General features: G+C 28.3%; 5 protein-coding genes across 10 annotated transcripts; 3 read left to right on the top strand and 2 right to left on the bottom strand.

Moving 5' to 3' along the window:
* The first annotated feature begins 572 nt into the window (after positions 1 to 572).
* On the top strand, positions 573 to 1329 carry LOC106788662 (NADH dehydrogenase [ubiquinone] iron-sulfur protein 6, mitochondrial). The gene is made up of 3 exons (XM_014752119.1): positions 573 to 759; positions 894 to 1070; positions 1159 to 1329. Exons 1-3 carry the CDS (start codon positions 631 to 633, stop codon positions 1222 to 1224), a joined length of 372 nt encoding a protein of 123 aa, XP_014607605.1. The 5' UTR covers positions 573 to 630; the 3' UTR covers positions 1225 to 1329.
* Positions 1330 to 1443: 114 nt separating this feature from the next.
* LOC106788661 (protein SYS1 homolog) lies at positions 1444 to 3121 on the bottom strand. Of its 3 annotated transcripts, none has more exons than XM_014752117.1 (2): positions 2991 to 3121; positions 1444 to 2098 (listed from the first exon to the last, which is right to left on the bottom strand). In XM_014752117.1, exon 2 carries the CDS (start codon positions 2037 to 2039, stop codon positions 1515 to 1517), a length of 525 nt encoding a protein of 174 aa, XP_014607603.1. In that variant the 5' UTR covers positions 2040 to 2098; positions 2991 to 3121; the 3' UTR covers positions 1444 to 1514. The 3 variants fall into 3 exon arrangements, with proteins under 3 accessions (XP_014607603.1, XP_014607604.1, XP_014607602.1); XM_014752118.1 differs by lacking the exon at positions 2991 to 3121 and adding an exon at positions 2433 to 2775; XM_014752116.1 differs by lacking the exon at positions 2991 to 3121 and adding an exon at positions 2423 to 2773.
* A 1297-nt stretch (positions 3122 to 4418) lies between these two features.
* On the top strand, positions 4419 to 8389 carry LOC106788649 (hormone-sensitive lipase). 3 transcript variants are annotated; one of them, XM_014752102.1, is made up of 11 exons: positions 4419 to 4712; positions 4940 to 5480; positions 5569 to 5770; positions 5857 to 6070; positions 6137 to 6324; positions 6401 to 6683; positions 6787 to 7009; positions 7116 to 7306; positions 7420 to 7745; positions 7829 to 7954; positions 8040 to 8389. In XM_014752102.1, exons 2-11 carry the CDS (start codon positions 5122 to 5124, stop codon positions 8106 to 8108), a joined length of 2181 nt encoding a protein of 726 aa, XP_014607588.1. In that variant the 5' UTR covers positions 4419 to 4712; positions 4940 to 5121; the 3' UTR covers positions 8109 to 8389. The 3 variants fall into 3 exon arrangements, with proteins under 3 accessions (XP_014607588.1, XP_014607587.1, XP_014607589.1); XM_014752101.1 differs by having other exon boundaries at positions 4419 to 4723; XM_014752103.1 differs by having other exon boundaries at positions 4420 to 4723; positions 7540 to 7745; positions 8040 to 8388.
* Positions 8390 to 8729: 340 nt separating this feature from the next.
* On the bottom strand, positions 8730 to 9950 carry LOC106788650 (probable N-acetyltransferase san). The gene is made up of 4 exons (XM_014752104.1): positions 9847 to 9950; positions 9447 to 9603; positions 9150 to 9316; positions 8730 to 9072 (listed from the first exon to the last, which is right to left on the bottom strand). The coding sequence occupies exons 1-4, from the start codon at positions 9852 to 9854 to the stop codon at positions 8901 to 8903; spliced, it is 504 nt and encodes a 167-aa protein (XP_014607590.1). The 5' UTR covers positions 9855 to 9950; the 3' UTR covers positions 8730 to 8900.
* Positions 9951 to 10420: 470 nt separating this feature from the next.
* On the top strand, positions 10421 to 16525 carry LOC106788636. 2 transcript variants are annotated; one of them, XM_014752064.1, is made up of 3 exons: positions 10421 to 10966; positions 11611 to 15767; positions 15840 to 16525. In XM_014752064.1, the coding sequence occupies exons 2-3, from the start codon at positions 11787 to 11789 to the stop codon at positions 16131 to 16133; spliced, it is 4275 nt and encodes a 1424-aa protein (XP_014607550.1). In that variant the 5' UTR covers positions 10421 to 10966; positions 11611 to 11786; the 3' UTR covers positions 16134 to 16525. The 2 variants fall into 2 exon arrangements, with proteins under 2 accessions (XP_014607550.1, XP_014607551.1); XM_014752065.1 differs by lacking the exon at positions 10421 to 10966 and adding an exon at positions 11014 to 11296.
* Positions 16526 to 16903: the final 378 nt, after the last annotated feature.

Here is a 16903-nt window from a genome sequence, read left to right as displayed (position 1 = left end):
ACTACATGGAATATATTTCACGCGCATGATCCTCGGTTATGGTTGGAAACGCATGCTTATCGGATTCTTAGATTTTAATTTTCTTATATTTCATCTTTGGAACTTGATATATTTTATTTCTAATATAGACGGCTTTTTTATTTCATGTTCATGGATAGTATATTTTGTCACATTTGTATTTTAATGATAATTCTTATTTTAAAAAGAATCTCTATCGAAAATATTTAAATAATTAAAATTATATATAAACGTTAATAATTTTAATTATTTAATTATAATAATATAAACATTTAATTATTTTATGATAATAATAATAATTATTAGAAGTTAAATTAAAAGTAACAATATTTCAAATTGCGAGTCTTCGATTTCGATTTAAATTTAGAATCGATATAATTGAATCGCAATCGATATATTGAAAATCGAAAACTACGAAAAACAACTTAATCAAATGGTAAGTCTAAAGTTTTTATAATAAGATATTCTATATCATATTAGTCATATTTATTAATTAGAAAAATTTTTTATTATTAAAAATTAATTATTCAACTTAACCTAAATTGTATCGTAAGAGAATGAAAATATAAATAGGAGACCTCTTACGGTGTGGTGTCATAACAGCTAATAAATATGGCGAACAAGGGTACTTTACGTTTGCTGAAAACTTCCAGTAAAATGTCACAAATAAACTTACCAGTAATAAGTACGTTTATGCGAAATTTTTCTAAAGAATCTGATATTATAACTCATACTGGACAGGTAAGCTTATTTAGAAATCATTTCATTTTTATTACATTAAATCTATAAAGTTCAGGTTTAAATTATATTTAAATATTATATGTTATTGATGTTCATATCATAAATAAATAAGGATTTTGTTATTTATTTGTTAGAAATTTGAATCTGATGACTATCGACTTACAAGATTTGTCGACAGACCAAAGCACGTTAATCCAAATTGGGCTATAAATTTAATATCAAAAGTACCATCAACCCCTGTAAAGAGTCGCATTGTAGCTTGTGATGGTGGTGGTGGTCCTTTAGGACATCCTAAAGTTTACATTAATTTGGTAAAAATTTTATGAAATGTTATCGCTTATTTAAACTAAAAATCTTGCTGACAAATATATTAAATGTATTATTTTGTCTTTTATATAGGACGAACCAGGTCCAAATACCTGTGGTTACTGCGGATTGGAATTTCACAAAGAAGATAATCATTAAATGATTTACAGATTAAATACAAGTAGTAAAAAATATGTAAATTTTTGTTAACTAAACTAATAATATATATTACATTAATAAAACAAATATATAAGTAACTCCTGATATTGTTGTATCGTGTAGTATATATTTTTATTTATAAATAGTTTATAAAACTTATGATTCTTATTAGTCTAAGAGAAATACTTAGACTTATATGAATATTAAGAAAATAACATATTAAAGAAAATTATTGTATTCTCATATTATTGACTAACAAATTCATTAGTTAATATATATACATTTCTTTATTACAAGGCTGTTTTTTGATTATTCATACCGAGCGGTATTGCTTGCAATTCTGTTCTCATACAAAGAAATTCTCCACATACACACATTATACTTAACGAAACGATGTTTAAACTCCACCAACTGAACGACGTTGGAAAACTAGCATTGTATGCCCAACAACAACACAAGTGTATCAAATGAGCTGTACACGCAAAGTCCATACACTGTTTTGTTCTCTGTACTAACCACCATAAAGCCATAGCACCTACCAATGCGTTTAAAATAAAAATTACTATTACTAATTGTCCTCCAAAATTACGAATGTGTATTTCCTTGTATTGAAATGCATAGTCCAAAGAATTCGTTGAGCCTAAAAGCGATGCTATAATCCAAATCCATATTCCAAGAAAAAAATACATGACGGATTGCACCGCCACTATTTGAGATACTATAAGAGTAGGATCCCATGTGGTCTTACGAAATTGACCAGAAATATTGTTCATTGCTTTGCTTGAAAATAGTTTCATTTCATTGACAAAAACCATCCAATTCCGTTTATTGTTATTTCCATTATAGTTGTCAATGAGATATCTTTCCAAGTACTCTAAAAAACAAAATATAAATAATATATGCATTACACTTTTCAGGCTTAATACTATTTTGTTCAGTATGTTACATTGTTATTTTCATGCAATTTTATATAAAATATTTTCTAAAACTTTTTAATATCTAACCTATATTTTCTTAACCTCAAATTTTTTGTTTACACGATTAAATTGTTTTAAAGATTATAATTCAAATATAAAACAAATGTATTACATTAATATAATAAATTATAAAGTTCCACGTCAAATTAAAACTGACATATTTACTTAAACACACGTTCATAGAAATGCACACACAGTAGACACAATAAAGAATTAAATACCTTTACATACTTATGGTTGGTAAAACTCCTCGTAATAATATATTTAATCAAAATATTATGTTTATATCAGGGTAATTATCATTATTACTATTATTGGAAAATAAAAAAAGTCCAATAAAGAGGAACAACAAATTAATAATAGATAGTAATCCTGATAAAAGTTAAAATCATAGGCGCCATACGGAGACTCCAATCGAAGTTTGTTTAACTCGATATATTCGATATTTGTAATAAATATTGTACTTAAATTTCGTCATTTACAATAGGAACGTGTAAATTATAAAACAGAATAAACATGAGTCATGTATATAAACTGCATTACGAAAATCATTGATGTATTTGCTTTTCTCTTTGTGTTCTTATTTTTATTATCAATTAGAAAATGTGTCATAGGAAAATGTTATTTTGTATTGTTTAATAAATTTTAATAAAAATCTAAATAATTAACATCTTTTTATTCGCTTCATTTTTTATTTATATCTTTTTCAGAAGGATTATGCAATTGTCGCGATAAAATAATAACAAAATATAATAGAAGTTAATGCCAAGTTTGTTATTAAACAGTTACCGTATATAAAAGAAGTACTTTACTACATAAAGTACTAGATTGTAAGAAAAACAACGCAATAATTAAAACAAAATATCTATATTAGATTTCCAATTGTTGTTTGTTTTTAAATGTATATAGAATTCAATTACACAATCACTTTGTGTACACTTCTTGCTATTAAAAGTTACTAGGAAATAAGAAAGTTTCAAATATATTAAAATTCTAGTAACATGGCTAAGCCGATATCGGTAATAGTAGTGCTCTACCTTTATCTTACCGACCAAGATCTGATGGTAACTTACCATCAGAATTACCGACACTAGAAAAATTTTTACCGCAGAAAGAAAAAAATAATTGCTCTCAATTGCTCATTAATTGATCATTTAGAATCTATAATTGTTCCTTTATTGCTTGAAATTTTTTTACTGTCGGTAATTCTAATGGTAAGTTACCATCAGATCTCGGTCGTTAAGATAAAGGTATAGCACTACTATTACCAATATCGGCTTAGCCATATTACTAGAATTTCAATATATTTTAAACTTTCTTATTTTCTAGTAACTTTTAATAGCTAGTAGTTTACACAATTTGAATGTGTAAATAAATTCTATATGCATTTAGGAGCAAACAATAAGTAAAAATCTAATATCGATACTTTGTTTTAATTATTAATTGAAGGAGTTTACTCGTTAAGAAAGATTGTCTTGGAACAGGAACACAAAAATAAAACTTACTAAATTAATGAAAAAACCGATATCTTATTGGCGCTAGAAATACTGGAGAAAAACGGATAAACAAAAAGTGATCAGTTGATTGAAAACAAAAAACAATAGAAATCTTCAATGCTTTGCTTAGAAATAGGGAAAAACGTTATTGTATTTTCTATTATTTATTACTAATTGAATAATTTACTGATAAAGTGTGCAATTATAAATTTTTATGTGCAATTAGTAAGTAATTAGGAGCACTTATTCATTTTTTTTCTGCTGTTGCGGTTCTATATTAACTTTTTTGTTCTTTATCGATTATCACAAAAACATGAATTTACTATTACTAATTGTCGGTAATATGAGAAAATAATTTATCAGCTAAGTTATCAAGAAATTTATTTTGGGTAATGTGTTATCTTTCTTTTTGATAAGAATATAATTCTTTGTAAATATTTTAAATTAATCTGTTTACGACACAAAATAATTTGTACAATGAATTTTCATTATTAATTTAACGTGTTTTCTAAATTAATAGATATTATGTAATTGTAAGTCTAGAAAGATTACAAAATAGTATTATTTTCCACGCCTGTAGAATTTTTACTGAAAATTAATTAAAATTATATGTTAATTATATTGGTTTTCTTAATAATTAAAATATTTGTGATTTTTGATAAGAAATAAGATAAGAGAAATATACAATTTTATCTTTTTAATGTTTTGACTATGGAAAGTATAAAAATAGAACAAATTTAACGGTTGGATCAATAAAGGAAACAATTAGAAATTAACATGATTTGTAGTATTTAATTGTTAACAAAGAAATACTATTTTGAGCTATTTGTTAATAGATAACGAAAAGAATTGAAACGAGATTAGAAACAAAAGATTTGAGAAACGATGATTGGACATTCATAAGCGCGCGGATTAAAACTGTCCAGTCGTTACCCAGCTTTCTGAAGAAAAGCGTGCTGTCATCACCGACGCATTTGTGTTTGGAAAACGCTCATCGATTGTGAAAAGCTTTATGGTAACAATGATGTTCGTATTATAATATTGCATTTAACGACATGCATTATTAATAAACTTATTCAAATGATTGTTAACACATTGCACAATAATGATTCGAAAATGTTTTATAAGTAATGGTCAAAATTTATTAATAATTTATCAAAATAAATTAAAATTAACATCACGAAACAATATATATTTTTCAAATAAATAATAATACATCTATTTATTGACTTTTATATACAGATTTTATTGTTTACGGAATCAAGAATGGAATATAAATGAATGGAATATCTTTTAAATAATGAGAATTAATATAAATGCAAGAATAATAAGTTGAAAGAGAGAATTCTAAATAAAATTATATTATTTATTATTTATTAATAGTATATTGACACACAGAATATATAGATTGACAAAAACTTCAAATGTCTCTTGAAGATGATTTTGAAAGACCATTCGAGGAATTTGAACCTTTACAATGGGGTGCTCTTAGAGAATTATGTCATGCTAACAAAGACTATTTTTCAACGCATCAAGATGAAAATGGGTCAAGAATCCGAGCTAGCCTTTTGGCAATATTGGATCACTTAGAAAAAATGCAACCGTTATACAAAGAAATCTCAAAAATTGCACCGATGTTTGACTTTGATGAACAAACTCCAGGAAATGGATATAGAAGTTTTTTAGTATTAGTTGACAGAGGTATTATGCACTCTGGTACTGTATGCCGTCAAATGTATTGTCAAAAAGATTCCTTCCTATTTCGTAAAAGTTATTATATGCGGTAAATAATTTTTCTTATATCCTTCACAACTATTTTTTGGCATGTATTATTTATATATAATTTAATTATTAATTTTATATTTATTCAGCGAAGTTGAAGCTTGCTCTCAATTGTTAGCATCTTTGTACACTTGCCTACAATTTTTGAAAACACTTTTTTCTTGGAGTGATCGAACAAAGGATGGAAAATTATCTCTGTTCTCTTCTAACGAACACAGTCCCCAAGAACTTTTAAATCAAACGGAGATTGTTAATCAATACTGTTTTTATGGTAGATGTTTAGGATTCCAGGTATTCAAAAAAATTCTTATTATTAATATTATTATGAAATCTGACACATGAGATTAAATATTAAAGAATCATTACAAATATTCTAGTTTGGTGATAATATAAAACACATTTTAAAAACTATATCTGTCTGTTTGGCCTCGTTCAGCGAAGTTTATTATTCTAATGGAACATTATTTGGGCGATGCGCTAATTCCTTAAAATATGTAATGGATCCAGAAGCAAGAGCACGTCGTATTGTCCATGTATCTCAACATGCAGATGTTTCATTCTGTCAATCTTTCTGGTTTTTGAATGAAAATGGTAAAACCTATTGTAGAATTTAAAAAAGAAAAAGTCAAAAGTATTGTATTATATTATGAATTTCAGAAATATTATGCAGTTCAGTATCAATGGTCGTACCATTAAGTATAAATCAAGTGATATCTATACCTCCTGAAGAATTAACACTCGATACGCTTGATGGAGGAAAGATTTCTATTCCAATACCAAACAGTCATATTGGAAGAAAGCCGATACATGTCCGATTACTTAGTGCTGTGCGTCGTGTTGGAATGGTATAAAAATGATTTACTAATCATAAATTGTTTCTATTTTATTTTTTATAGACAAGATAAAAATATTTTCTTTCAGGTTGGGTCAGCAGGTACTGGAGGGGAATTACTTGGCCTATCTGAAAGCTTGATTATTCATTCTCATGGAGGAGGTTTCGTAGCACAAACTTCCCGTTCACATGAATCGTATTTACGAACATGGGCAGTAAAATTAGGTGTACCTATTTTAAGTATAGATTACAGTTTAGCACCAGAAGCACCGTTTCCTCGTGCCCTTGAAGAAATATTATATGCTTATGCATGGTCATTGAATCATGCCAGCACATTGCTTGGAAGTACGGCACAAAAAGTAATCCTTATTGGTAAAACATTTTTACAATATCTCGAAAAAATATAAATTTATTTGAATGTATTATTAGAGTTGAAATTATTTCACAAATTATTCGTAAAATAACATGTTAACAGGGGATTCCGCTGGGGCTAATTTGAACTTAGGAATGACTTTAAAATGTTTACAAATGAATATAAGAAAACCGGATGGTATTTTTATGGCATATACACCAATTTTAGTAGAATTTGTAACATCACCATCACGATTATTAAGCCTAACAGATCTGTTGCTACCTTTTGGTTTTATGATGCGATGCCTAAAAGCTTACACAGCGTCAGATAATAAAAAAACCATAGGGTAATATTAAAAATGATTTATAGTACCTAAATACAATTTTATTTTATATTTTTTTAAATGACCAGAAAAATTTTTAATGGAAATACAAACAAACTTTTTTTTACAGTCCTAGAGAAAAAAGTCAAAGTGGCGATGAAGTCGTAGAATCGGAAACTGAATCGTTTGCAGAAGTTAGTGAGAGTGATCTCATAGCGTTGGCTCTTAGTCCTAACGGGGATGAAACGAACGATGCACATAAGCTTGCCTCACTTCCATCTGACTCAACATTAAACTCTGTAAGCCTAGCAGATGTTGACGGTATGTACAATGTTAAACAAATTAATGTTGTAACGCATATTATCAAATTTAAGTAATATTTATTTAGTATAGTATTAAAATAAGTGTAAAAAAGTTATTTATTATAATACTAGGAATAGATCATCCAAAACAAGAAGTTAAGTCACAAGAATATATCCAAAGATTTTTAGAAATGTATAGAAACTCAAGCGTATGTACTTCGGTTCCTGTATTAAATAATTATAATGGTACAGATGACAATCCTCCAAGCAATGGCAAAACATGGTCATTTTTTGGATGGCCTCTTGGCGGAGATAAAAGAGAAGTTAGAGAACTCGATATGGAAAGAGCAAAAAGTCCTTCCGAAGAATTCGCATTCATTGTTCCCAAAGATCCATTTTTAAGTCCATACCTCGCATCGGATGATATTTTAGCTCGTTTTCCGCCCGTAAAGATTTTAGTGAGTTTAATGTTGTTAAATTTCCTCATTAAAATTTATTTTATTCGTGAAAAATTATTAACACTCGGATATCGTCATTTTAGACAATGGAACTGGATCCTTGTCTCGATGACTGTGTCATGTTTGCAAGAAAATTAAAATTGCTAGGAAATTTAGTGACACTCGATATATTATCTGGTTTGCCTCATGGTTTTCTCAATTTAGCACCAGTGAGATAATTTTACTTGATTACCTGTACATAATAATATTGATAAATATAATATAATATTATCTCATTTTATATAACTTTTGTAGATCTCAAAAGAAGCGTATGAAGGCTCTGAAGTTTGCATTAAAAGGATCTTGGAATTATTACAGCTTTAATTTTATATACATATATGTAAAATTATACACGTGTGTATATGCTAAAAAGCTTTGTTAAAAATGTGATAATCTGTAAAAGTATTTTCCACCTGGCTTGCAATTATTCAGAGAATGTTCAAATTGATCTGCAAGATCTGGTAATGTGTATATAAAATTTATTATCTACGGTGATTATTAATTTCTAATTTATGTATTTTGTAATGTATTTATATGTGGTTACACGTTATTTATTAATTATTTTGAAAATTTGTATTTTGCATATATATATCTTATTTATTTATTTATGATTTTATAAATATAACTTGATTAACTTAATTATTTCCGTGTTTTTAATTTGGATTTAACTGTATGTTTAACATATTAAATGCTACGTTGATTCCTGTGGACCAATTTTGAACTTTTTGTTCAGGTCACATTTGTTGAAATTCTTATGTTTTTTTATGGTTGACAAATCATTGTGGCCTGAACGAAAAGCTCAATGAAAGAAGTTTGGTACGTAAGGTGTTAATCAAATTTTTCTTTAAATCTATGCATCCCTTTATAACGAGTCTCTGTCTATTTAATAAGTACGGGAAAAGATGATATATCGGTTGGTAGACAAAGATGAAAATATTTGTTTAGATTTTTATATTTGTATTGTTGTTTATGTACAGGTGACTCCGTAACATTAGGTGCAACAGTAGATGTAATAACAAGGAGCTTCTTTATTTATAGAATTAAAAGACAAATATAATTTTGCGATGGCAAAAGGAAAAGGATGAAGAAATGATGTAATGTACAAGAGGAATTGAATTAATTGATTGTCTGTTGACTCGTTTGATTAGCTCGAGGTCGCAAAGTTTTCTGTAAAACATGTGCATCTGCAGGTTCTATTCTTTTATAATAATGTTGTTTAGTTTCCACTATTTCGAAGCCAAATTTTTTATAGAAATCAATAGCTCCTTCATTACTTATTTGAACGTGACTAGGAATATCGATACATATTTATTAAAAAATTATGAAAGATAAAATATTTCATGAATACTTGGTACGCATACTTACAGAAAAATAGAGTCAAAGTTTCCATCCTTATTAACATACTTTAATACATGTTGTACCATGACCGTCCCTATTCCTAATCTCCTATAAGGATATAAACATCCTAAAGTCATAATATATAATCGTCTAGAGTTTTCCGAAGTATCTACACGGCAACAAACAGCACCAACCTATAAATACAGAATATTATTCTTAGACAATTAAACTAACGAAAAATACAACATATATATATCAAAATAATTTTTCAAACATATAATCAATGTTAATGTAAATAAATAAATAAGTAGAAAATTCAATTACCACTATATCATTGTAATAGGCTAGTTTGGCTAGTTCCCCTGCTTCTAAAACGTCCTTATAAAATTTTTCATTATACGAAACTGGAAAGACCACTTGATTAAGGAGTTTAAGTTGTTTAATATTATGAGGCGTTACATCTCCCAATTCTATCTTTGACCTGTAATGAACCATGAAATACTCCAAAATTCTGTGTTCACCTGCTATTACAGTATCTTTATATCGGGCTGTTACAATCATTATTATAAGCGTTTACAAATGTTAATAATTATTATTATCTAGAGGTTTGTTAGTCGGATTTATTACTATTAATAATAATAAATTACTTTTGGAAATATATTATTTATTAATTAAATATACAAAACGACTCGTCGAGGATCACCTCAAACTTATCACAATTTACCTAGTCATATTGGCCAACAATAAACTCCTCGCGGAGGGATAGTTTTAACCTACTAGCGATTGGTCGCATTGCTAACACCATTTTATGCATTCATTTGTTGCGCGCGCATCACTTTTACCCGCCAGTTTCCTTCCATGTCAGTTATTTTGATCGGATACTTTGATTATTATATAATTTGAGATAAGAAAATAAAATATATTATATAATTATGGATTTTTCATATAAGTAATATTAAATATTTAACAAATTTCAAATATAACATTGATTAATTATTAATTAATATATTAAATATATAATTAATTTATGTGCTGATACAAACAAATATTTACGTTTATACCAAAATTATAAAAATAACCAACTTGACAGATGAAAAAAACTATGTAACTATGGTTGATCGTACCCTAAAAATATTTACAACGCTTAACGCGTATTGGCTGATATCATTAAGCTGTATACTCACTCGACTAATTTAAAAATTACGTCACGAGCGTAAGACTTTTTTATTATTATTATATTTAGATGATATATTAATCGATGTTTTGTAATAGGAGTAAAATATTTTTCCCCTAATTTCTGCTCGTTACTATATACGCTGTAATTGGCTTGCATTTTTTTGTCTTGTTCTTTTTAATGTCGAATTGTTGAGATCGTCAAAAATGACTTTTTAATTTGGAATTTGCATGTGATTTCCCGATATGGTCGCGACGTCGCCATCTTAAATCTAACGACGTCATACCATAATCGAGAAAAGATTTTTAGTAAGACGAAAGTCAAACGTGGCAGCAGTTGGCCTTTACAGATAGTGAATGTATGAGAAATTCATAAATCCATCTTCAACACATTTTCCGAGTATTTTCACCGGTGGTTTAATGCACCAAAGACGGTCAATTAACAAAGCTAAAATAGTACGAAAAATATTCAAAGCCAGGCATGAATTTTGGAAGTGTAGAATGCCAATGATATCTTGAAAATAATAAACGTAGAGGCGCCATTGGTACGCGCCATCTGGATATCGTCAAGAAGAAGTTATGGTAGTGAGAAATTGGAAAAACTTTCGAATAACGCTTGTTACTTTTCGTAAGATCGTGTATCAAGAGGAGAAACTTATAATTTGAAACTGGTATAACATCCTCTTGTAAATATAAAAGTACTTATGAATATAATTTTCTAATAGGAAACTTCTAACTGTTTCTTAACCTCTAAACGATTTGAATGAAATTTAAGAATTTTCAACGTTTGACATTGAAATGAATTAAAGACATTTATTTGTCTTTTAATACAATAGTATTATACTATGAGAAAATGAATGATCACATTATGAATAAAAATAACTGATTTGCAGGAAGCACTTATAATTATTAGAAATAATTATTTGAGATGCCATATAATTGAATATTAGCAATGGGAGAACTTGTAAAAGTCGTCATCAAACATACAGTTAGATGATATTGTATGTTTAATATTTTTTCATTTTAGTCTTTAATTGGTATCAATACAGTATTTGACAACAATAAAAGAGAGTTATTGAAAATAATTATAAATTGTTATATTTAATAATATACAATTTGAAATACTTTATAAATAATTTGTTGTGAAGTATTTTATTATTCGAGTATTTAAAGTTTCTGTTTTTTAATTTGGTTCCAAGAGCAGTATAATATATGAAGATTTAATTATATATATTTTTTATTTAAAATTTATATTTTGTAAATACATTTTTTTTTACATTTATAAATATTTATATTTATTATTTTATGATTTCAGATTATTATGCCAATGCAGATATGCATTAAAGTGTTGCAGTTCATTTATAAAGAATATTATTATTTCAACTGCACGCGCGCGTGTTATTTTAAAATGAAAATAATAAATAATATATTAAGAGAATAAATGCATTCGTGAAAGGATCATTTCTAATGAAATAAATATTAGTTATAAATATGCAGAATTCAACTAAGCTTAATAGAGATCACGATTATGGAGAATTAATGACAGAAAATCATAATTATATGAATACCAGTGCTCAGAAAGATATGTTAGAAAATAATTTATTAAAAACCGTTTTGAAACCTATGAAGGTATCTTCTTTGACAGTAAATAAAGATACTTTAGGTGGACAAGTTAAGGATATAAATGAGTTAAAAAAAATAACACCTCGTGTAAAACTATTGGCTCATGATGTAAATAGTTTGAAGGAATTAACTAAAATTTCTTTGCAAAGTAAATCATTAGAATCAGACAAAATTCAAATGTTTGAAAATACTAAGCAAGAATTAAAAAAGTACTGTCGAACTTGTGCCGGTTTGAAGTTTCCTTTGGTCGATATCTTCAGTGAAAAAGGTATTCAAATGAGGCTAAGTCAACAGATCAAACATTTAGAAGAAATCAATTCTCACGACAGTTTATCTACTCAAATGTGTATGGATTGTATTTGCGATTTGAAAATGAGTTATAAGTTTTATATGCAAATTAAAAAAGCTGAAATTAAGTTAAAATCGCTTTATGTTACAATAACCGACACAGTTGCACGTAACATAGAAGCGGATAAAATACAATCTCTAACTAACAGTCAAAAACTGGTAGAAGAAATTGATGATTCCTCTATGGTGCCCATATCAACGAGCACCGACAACGAAGAATTTGTTCCAAAAATATCCGCTATTTATTCTTTAAAAGATGTGAAATCATCACCTCCGGAAAGAGAGGAAAAAAATAATTCTGATGTAACATGTACAATTGAGCCTGAAATTTTTGAAGATGTTGCAGATCAACATCAAAGTGATGATAATGAATCTATCGAAGAATTTGATCCGGATGATCCACCATTTCAACCCGATAGTTCGGATGCTGCAGAATCTGATGATGAAATTGAAAGTAGTCACACGGATAGAAAACGAAATACGTCTAAAAAGGATAATATAAGTAAAGTAAATAATCAATCTTTTTTATTACAAAATTCGTCAGGTAGTAATTTAATGCAGAATCAAGATGATGCAAATCAAGATGATGCAAATCAAGATTCTAATCAAACTGTATATAAATATGATATGGCATTAAAGGCTTATGTTAAATTAGATACTCCACAAGATAATTTAAATTCCAAATTTCAAATTAATCAGAAGATTGATATAAAAAATAATGAATTTGGGAAAGATACTCCAAAACAACCAAATATATTAAAGCGCAGGCTTTTGCAGCAAACAAAAAAGGATAATTTAGGAAATAATGATGAGTCCAAATGTTCTATCACATCTGATATTTCTGAAAATCCGAAAGATTCGAAAATTCCAAAATTAGATATGCAAAACCCTTTAAACATTAACGATACCCAAGAAGATGGAATTATGTACGTCACTGTGAAAGGTTCTAAACCGAATGAAATATTATTGGTAAAGGTTAAAAAAATGGATAAACCGCTTGAAAAAAAGGACGAGAAAAATATGAGTAAAAGGAAATCATTTGACTTTAAACCAGTTGGTAAAATTTTGAAGAGATATGAAGCTTTAGCGACAAAAGAAAAGAATTTATTTACAGAACGTACTAAGAAATTGGATAAGAGAGAACAGATAATAGAAGAGCAAATAGAAGAATATAAGAAAAAACGTGAAAAAGTTCTGGGTAGTCAACCAAATTTACCAATAAAAAACGAAGATACTCAGAATCGATTTGTTAAACGAGTAGAAAGTTCTGACGATCAAAAAGCGCATATATACGAAGAAAGTAATTCCAATTTAAAAGTAGAATCTGATGTTGATAGTAGTACTATGAATAGTGTTATTATAAAAGACGAGAATGTTTCAGATGTTTCAGATTTTCAACAGAATCAGTCAGCTTCAGAGAAGGCATATGTGAATACAAAAGAGTACTTATCACGTTTAGCTAAACTTAAATTAAAATGGGAAGAGGCAAAGAAAAAGAAAGAATACTTACAAAAAGAACTTGACCAGTCTTACACTGAGGGAAACATGGAAAAACTATCACGGATTCTAGGAGAGAAAGAAAAAAACTTACTAGAATTTCAAGATTATTTAAAGCAAAGAAAAATAGTTATTACCAGATTAAAAGATGAAGACATCATTTCCCTTTACGAAGATAGAAATAACACGTCTCTTCAAAAAAGTTTACCCGACTTGATCGATGAAACAACACCAGCAGATTATATACCAGAGGAAAATTATTTAGAGTGTGATTATTGCCCTGAAACATTTGCTTCTAAAGAAGTACTTGAGGATCACATAAAAATGCACGATTTTAAAATAATGCATTATTGTGAAGATTGCATGGAGGAATTTCCTACAAATAAAGCAAAAAAAAATCATAATATAATATGTTTTAAAAAATTATTATGTAAATATTGTGATATGATATTAGATTCGAAAGGCAAAAAGAGGCAGCACGAACAGAAACATTGTGATAATCTGTTTGGCCAATTGTGCGAGTTTTGTGGTGAAAAATTCAAACATCAGGGGACCCTCGATCAACATGTTAAAACGCAACATATGAACTGGGAAAAGATTTTTCAATGTACTAAATGTCCGAAAAAATTTGCGTTCAAACAAAAATTGAGTTTTCATTTAAAATCTGTCCACACAACGTTAAGAGCTTATTTGTGTGAAGATTGTGGGGCTGACTTTAAAAATCCTGCCAGTCTGAGACATCACCGTATTCGTAAACACCAACCTGTAGGGAACAAAAGAGAATGTCCAGTTTGTCATAAATTAGTACCATTTTATAGTCTTTCTAAACATATGTATACTCACAAAGCCTATACTATACAATGTCCACATTGTGATAAGATGTTTAAAAATAGTTCAACATTAAAACAACATGTAAGAATACATGAAGATCAACGACAATATCGCTGTGATACTTGCGGTGTTGGATTTAATAGGAGGGATGGATTAAGACTTCACATGAGAGTTCATGAAAAATCTGATAGTAGAGGATTAAAAGAATGCTCATGCCAAGTATGTGGTGAGAAATTCCCAAATCATTCTACACTAGTTATACATAGAAATCGCGTACACAAAGATGGAAGGCAATATACATGTCATATATGCAATAGATCTATGATTTCAGCAAGATCATTAGAATGGCATATGTCTCATATACATAACGAATCACTTCCTGGCATTGTAAAAGAAAGTGTAGATGGTTTACAAGAAAAAAGAGTTTCTTGTTACCATTGCAGTAAAACTTTCAAAACAGAAATGATTTTAAGAACACATATTAAAAATACTCATATGGAGAAAGACCCTATGAAGTGTTTGGATTGTGATATGACATTTACTTCTGAAGTTAGATTGAGGCATCATATGATGGTAACTCATAATAGGCTGGAAGGCACATTAGCATGTCCTCATTGTCCAAAACGATTTGTAAATCAGCTTAGGTTAAAAACTCATATGATATCTCATTCTGAAGAAAGACCGTATACATGTGAAATATGTGGATTTAATTTAAAGACTAAGATTCAACTAATCAAGCATCATCAAAACAGACATAGCGATGAAAGACCTTTACAATGTAGATACTGTCCATGGAGGTGTAAACAAGTAAGCGCACTTGTTTGTCATGAAAGAACTCATACAAATGAACGACCTTATTCGTGTAGTGTTTGTAGACAACGTTTTAAATATTTGGGTGATAAGAACAAACATGAAAGGCGTCATGAAAGTTTAGGAGGATCAGGATTTAAACGAATAGTACCTGGCAGAAATATTAAACATTCTAAGGTTCAAGGAGAAACTTCTGGTTCTGAACAAGAACAAGAAGAATTAACGCATGTAGATTCGCAGCTTACAGAAAGCCAATACGAGGAACAAACGTGTCAACCGTTTGAAACAAAATTTATCAAAGAAGAAATCGTTAAATTTGAAGAACCTGAAATTGCAGAAGAATATGAGCAAGTCTATGAACAGGTATATGAACAATGTAAATCTACAATATGTATAAGTAAAAACTTATTAATTAATTTCTTATTTATATTGTAGGATTATGAAGAAACATCGAGAGAGGCTTCTGAAGCTGCCGAAGTTATCATGAACATGGAAGACACCACTGTATACACGGAAGAAGTAACTGCCGACAACATTGAGACGGCAGAAATAATGGCAAATGAAATGATGACTAACGAGATTTTACAGAGTGGAACTGTAGTACATTTGCAACAACAAGATGACAATGGAAAAATTCAAGTTATTCCTGTTATGCTATCTTTGCCTGATTTATCTGACACAAACACGGAAGTCAATTTAGCAACAGCATCAATAATGTATAACAATTAAAACTAATAAGTTGATTACTTCTAACTCTACGAAAAAATGATACTTGCAAAATTAATATTTTGTGACTCGAGATAAAATTATACAATGCTTTTTTATCTGAAGTAGTCACATTCCTGTAAAATAAATTCAGACTGTTTCCTGTATTAATGTGATTCTTCGAATAACGATTACATGAAAAGAGAGTATGATATTTGCATATTTGGTAACATAAAGAACGATTATTCGCTGCTAAAGTAGTAGTTTTTTTAAGATCATAGGTATAAGATTATGTTAAAATTGTAAAATATTATAAAATAATAGCTTCGTATTTACGATACACATTCAAACACAAGTTTATACAATCTGCAAGTTGTAAGGAAATAAATGAAATGTGAAAAGAAAGAAAAAAAAAAGAAATATACTTTACATTAAAATAGAATCAATAATTATTACTGCTATAAGGATACTATGTACAAATCTAAAGAGAAGAAAGAAAAAAAAATAATAATAAGAAGAAGATATATAAGAATGTTAAATATTAATGCAATGTTAGATATTCATTTATAAGTAAGATCGACAGTATATCACTAAGCATATATTTGTATATTTGAGACACCATGTCCATTTATCAAACTTGCTTATTTCATTAAAAGAAGTTATTGTGGAATATCTTTAAAAAGAAAATATAACAACAATAACATATTTGTAAACACAATAGCTTTGCAAGGAAGACATAATAATAAATCCTTTGATATAGATAGTATATATTTTAAATATACAATTAGAGTAAG

This window comes from Polistes canadensis, unplaced genomic scaffold (genome assembly GCF_001313835.1).
Source record: "Polistes canadensis isolate GaletaPanama2010 unplaced genomic scaffold, ASM131383v1 scaffold_146, whole genome shotgun sequence".
Classification (NCBI taxonomy): domain Eukaryota; kingdom Metazoa; phylum Arthropoda; class Insecta; order Hymenoptera; family Vespidae; genus Polistes; species Polistes canadensis.
This window is presented reverse-complemented; position numbering and strand designations above follow the sequence as displayed.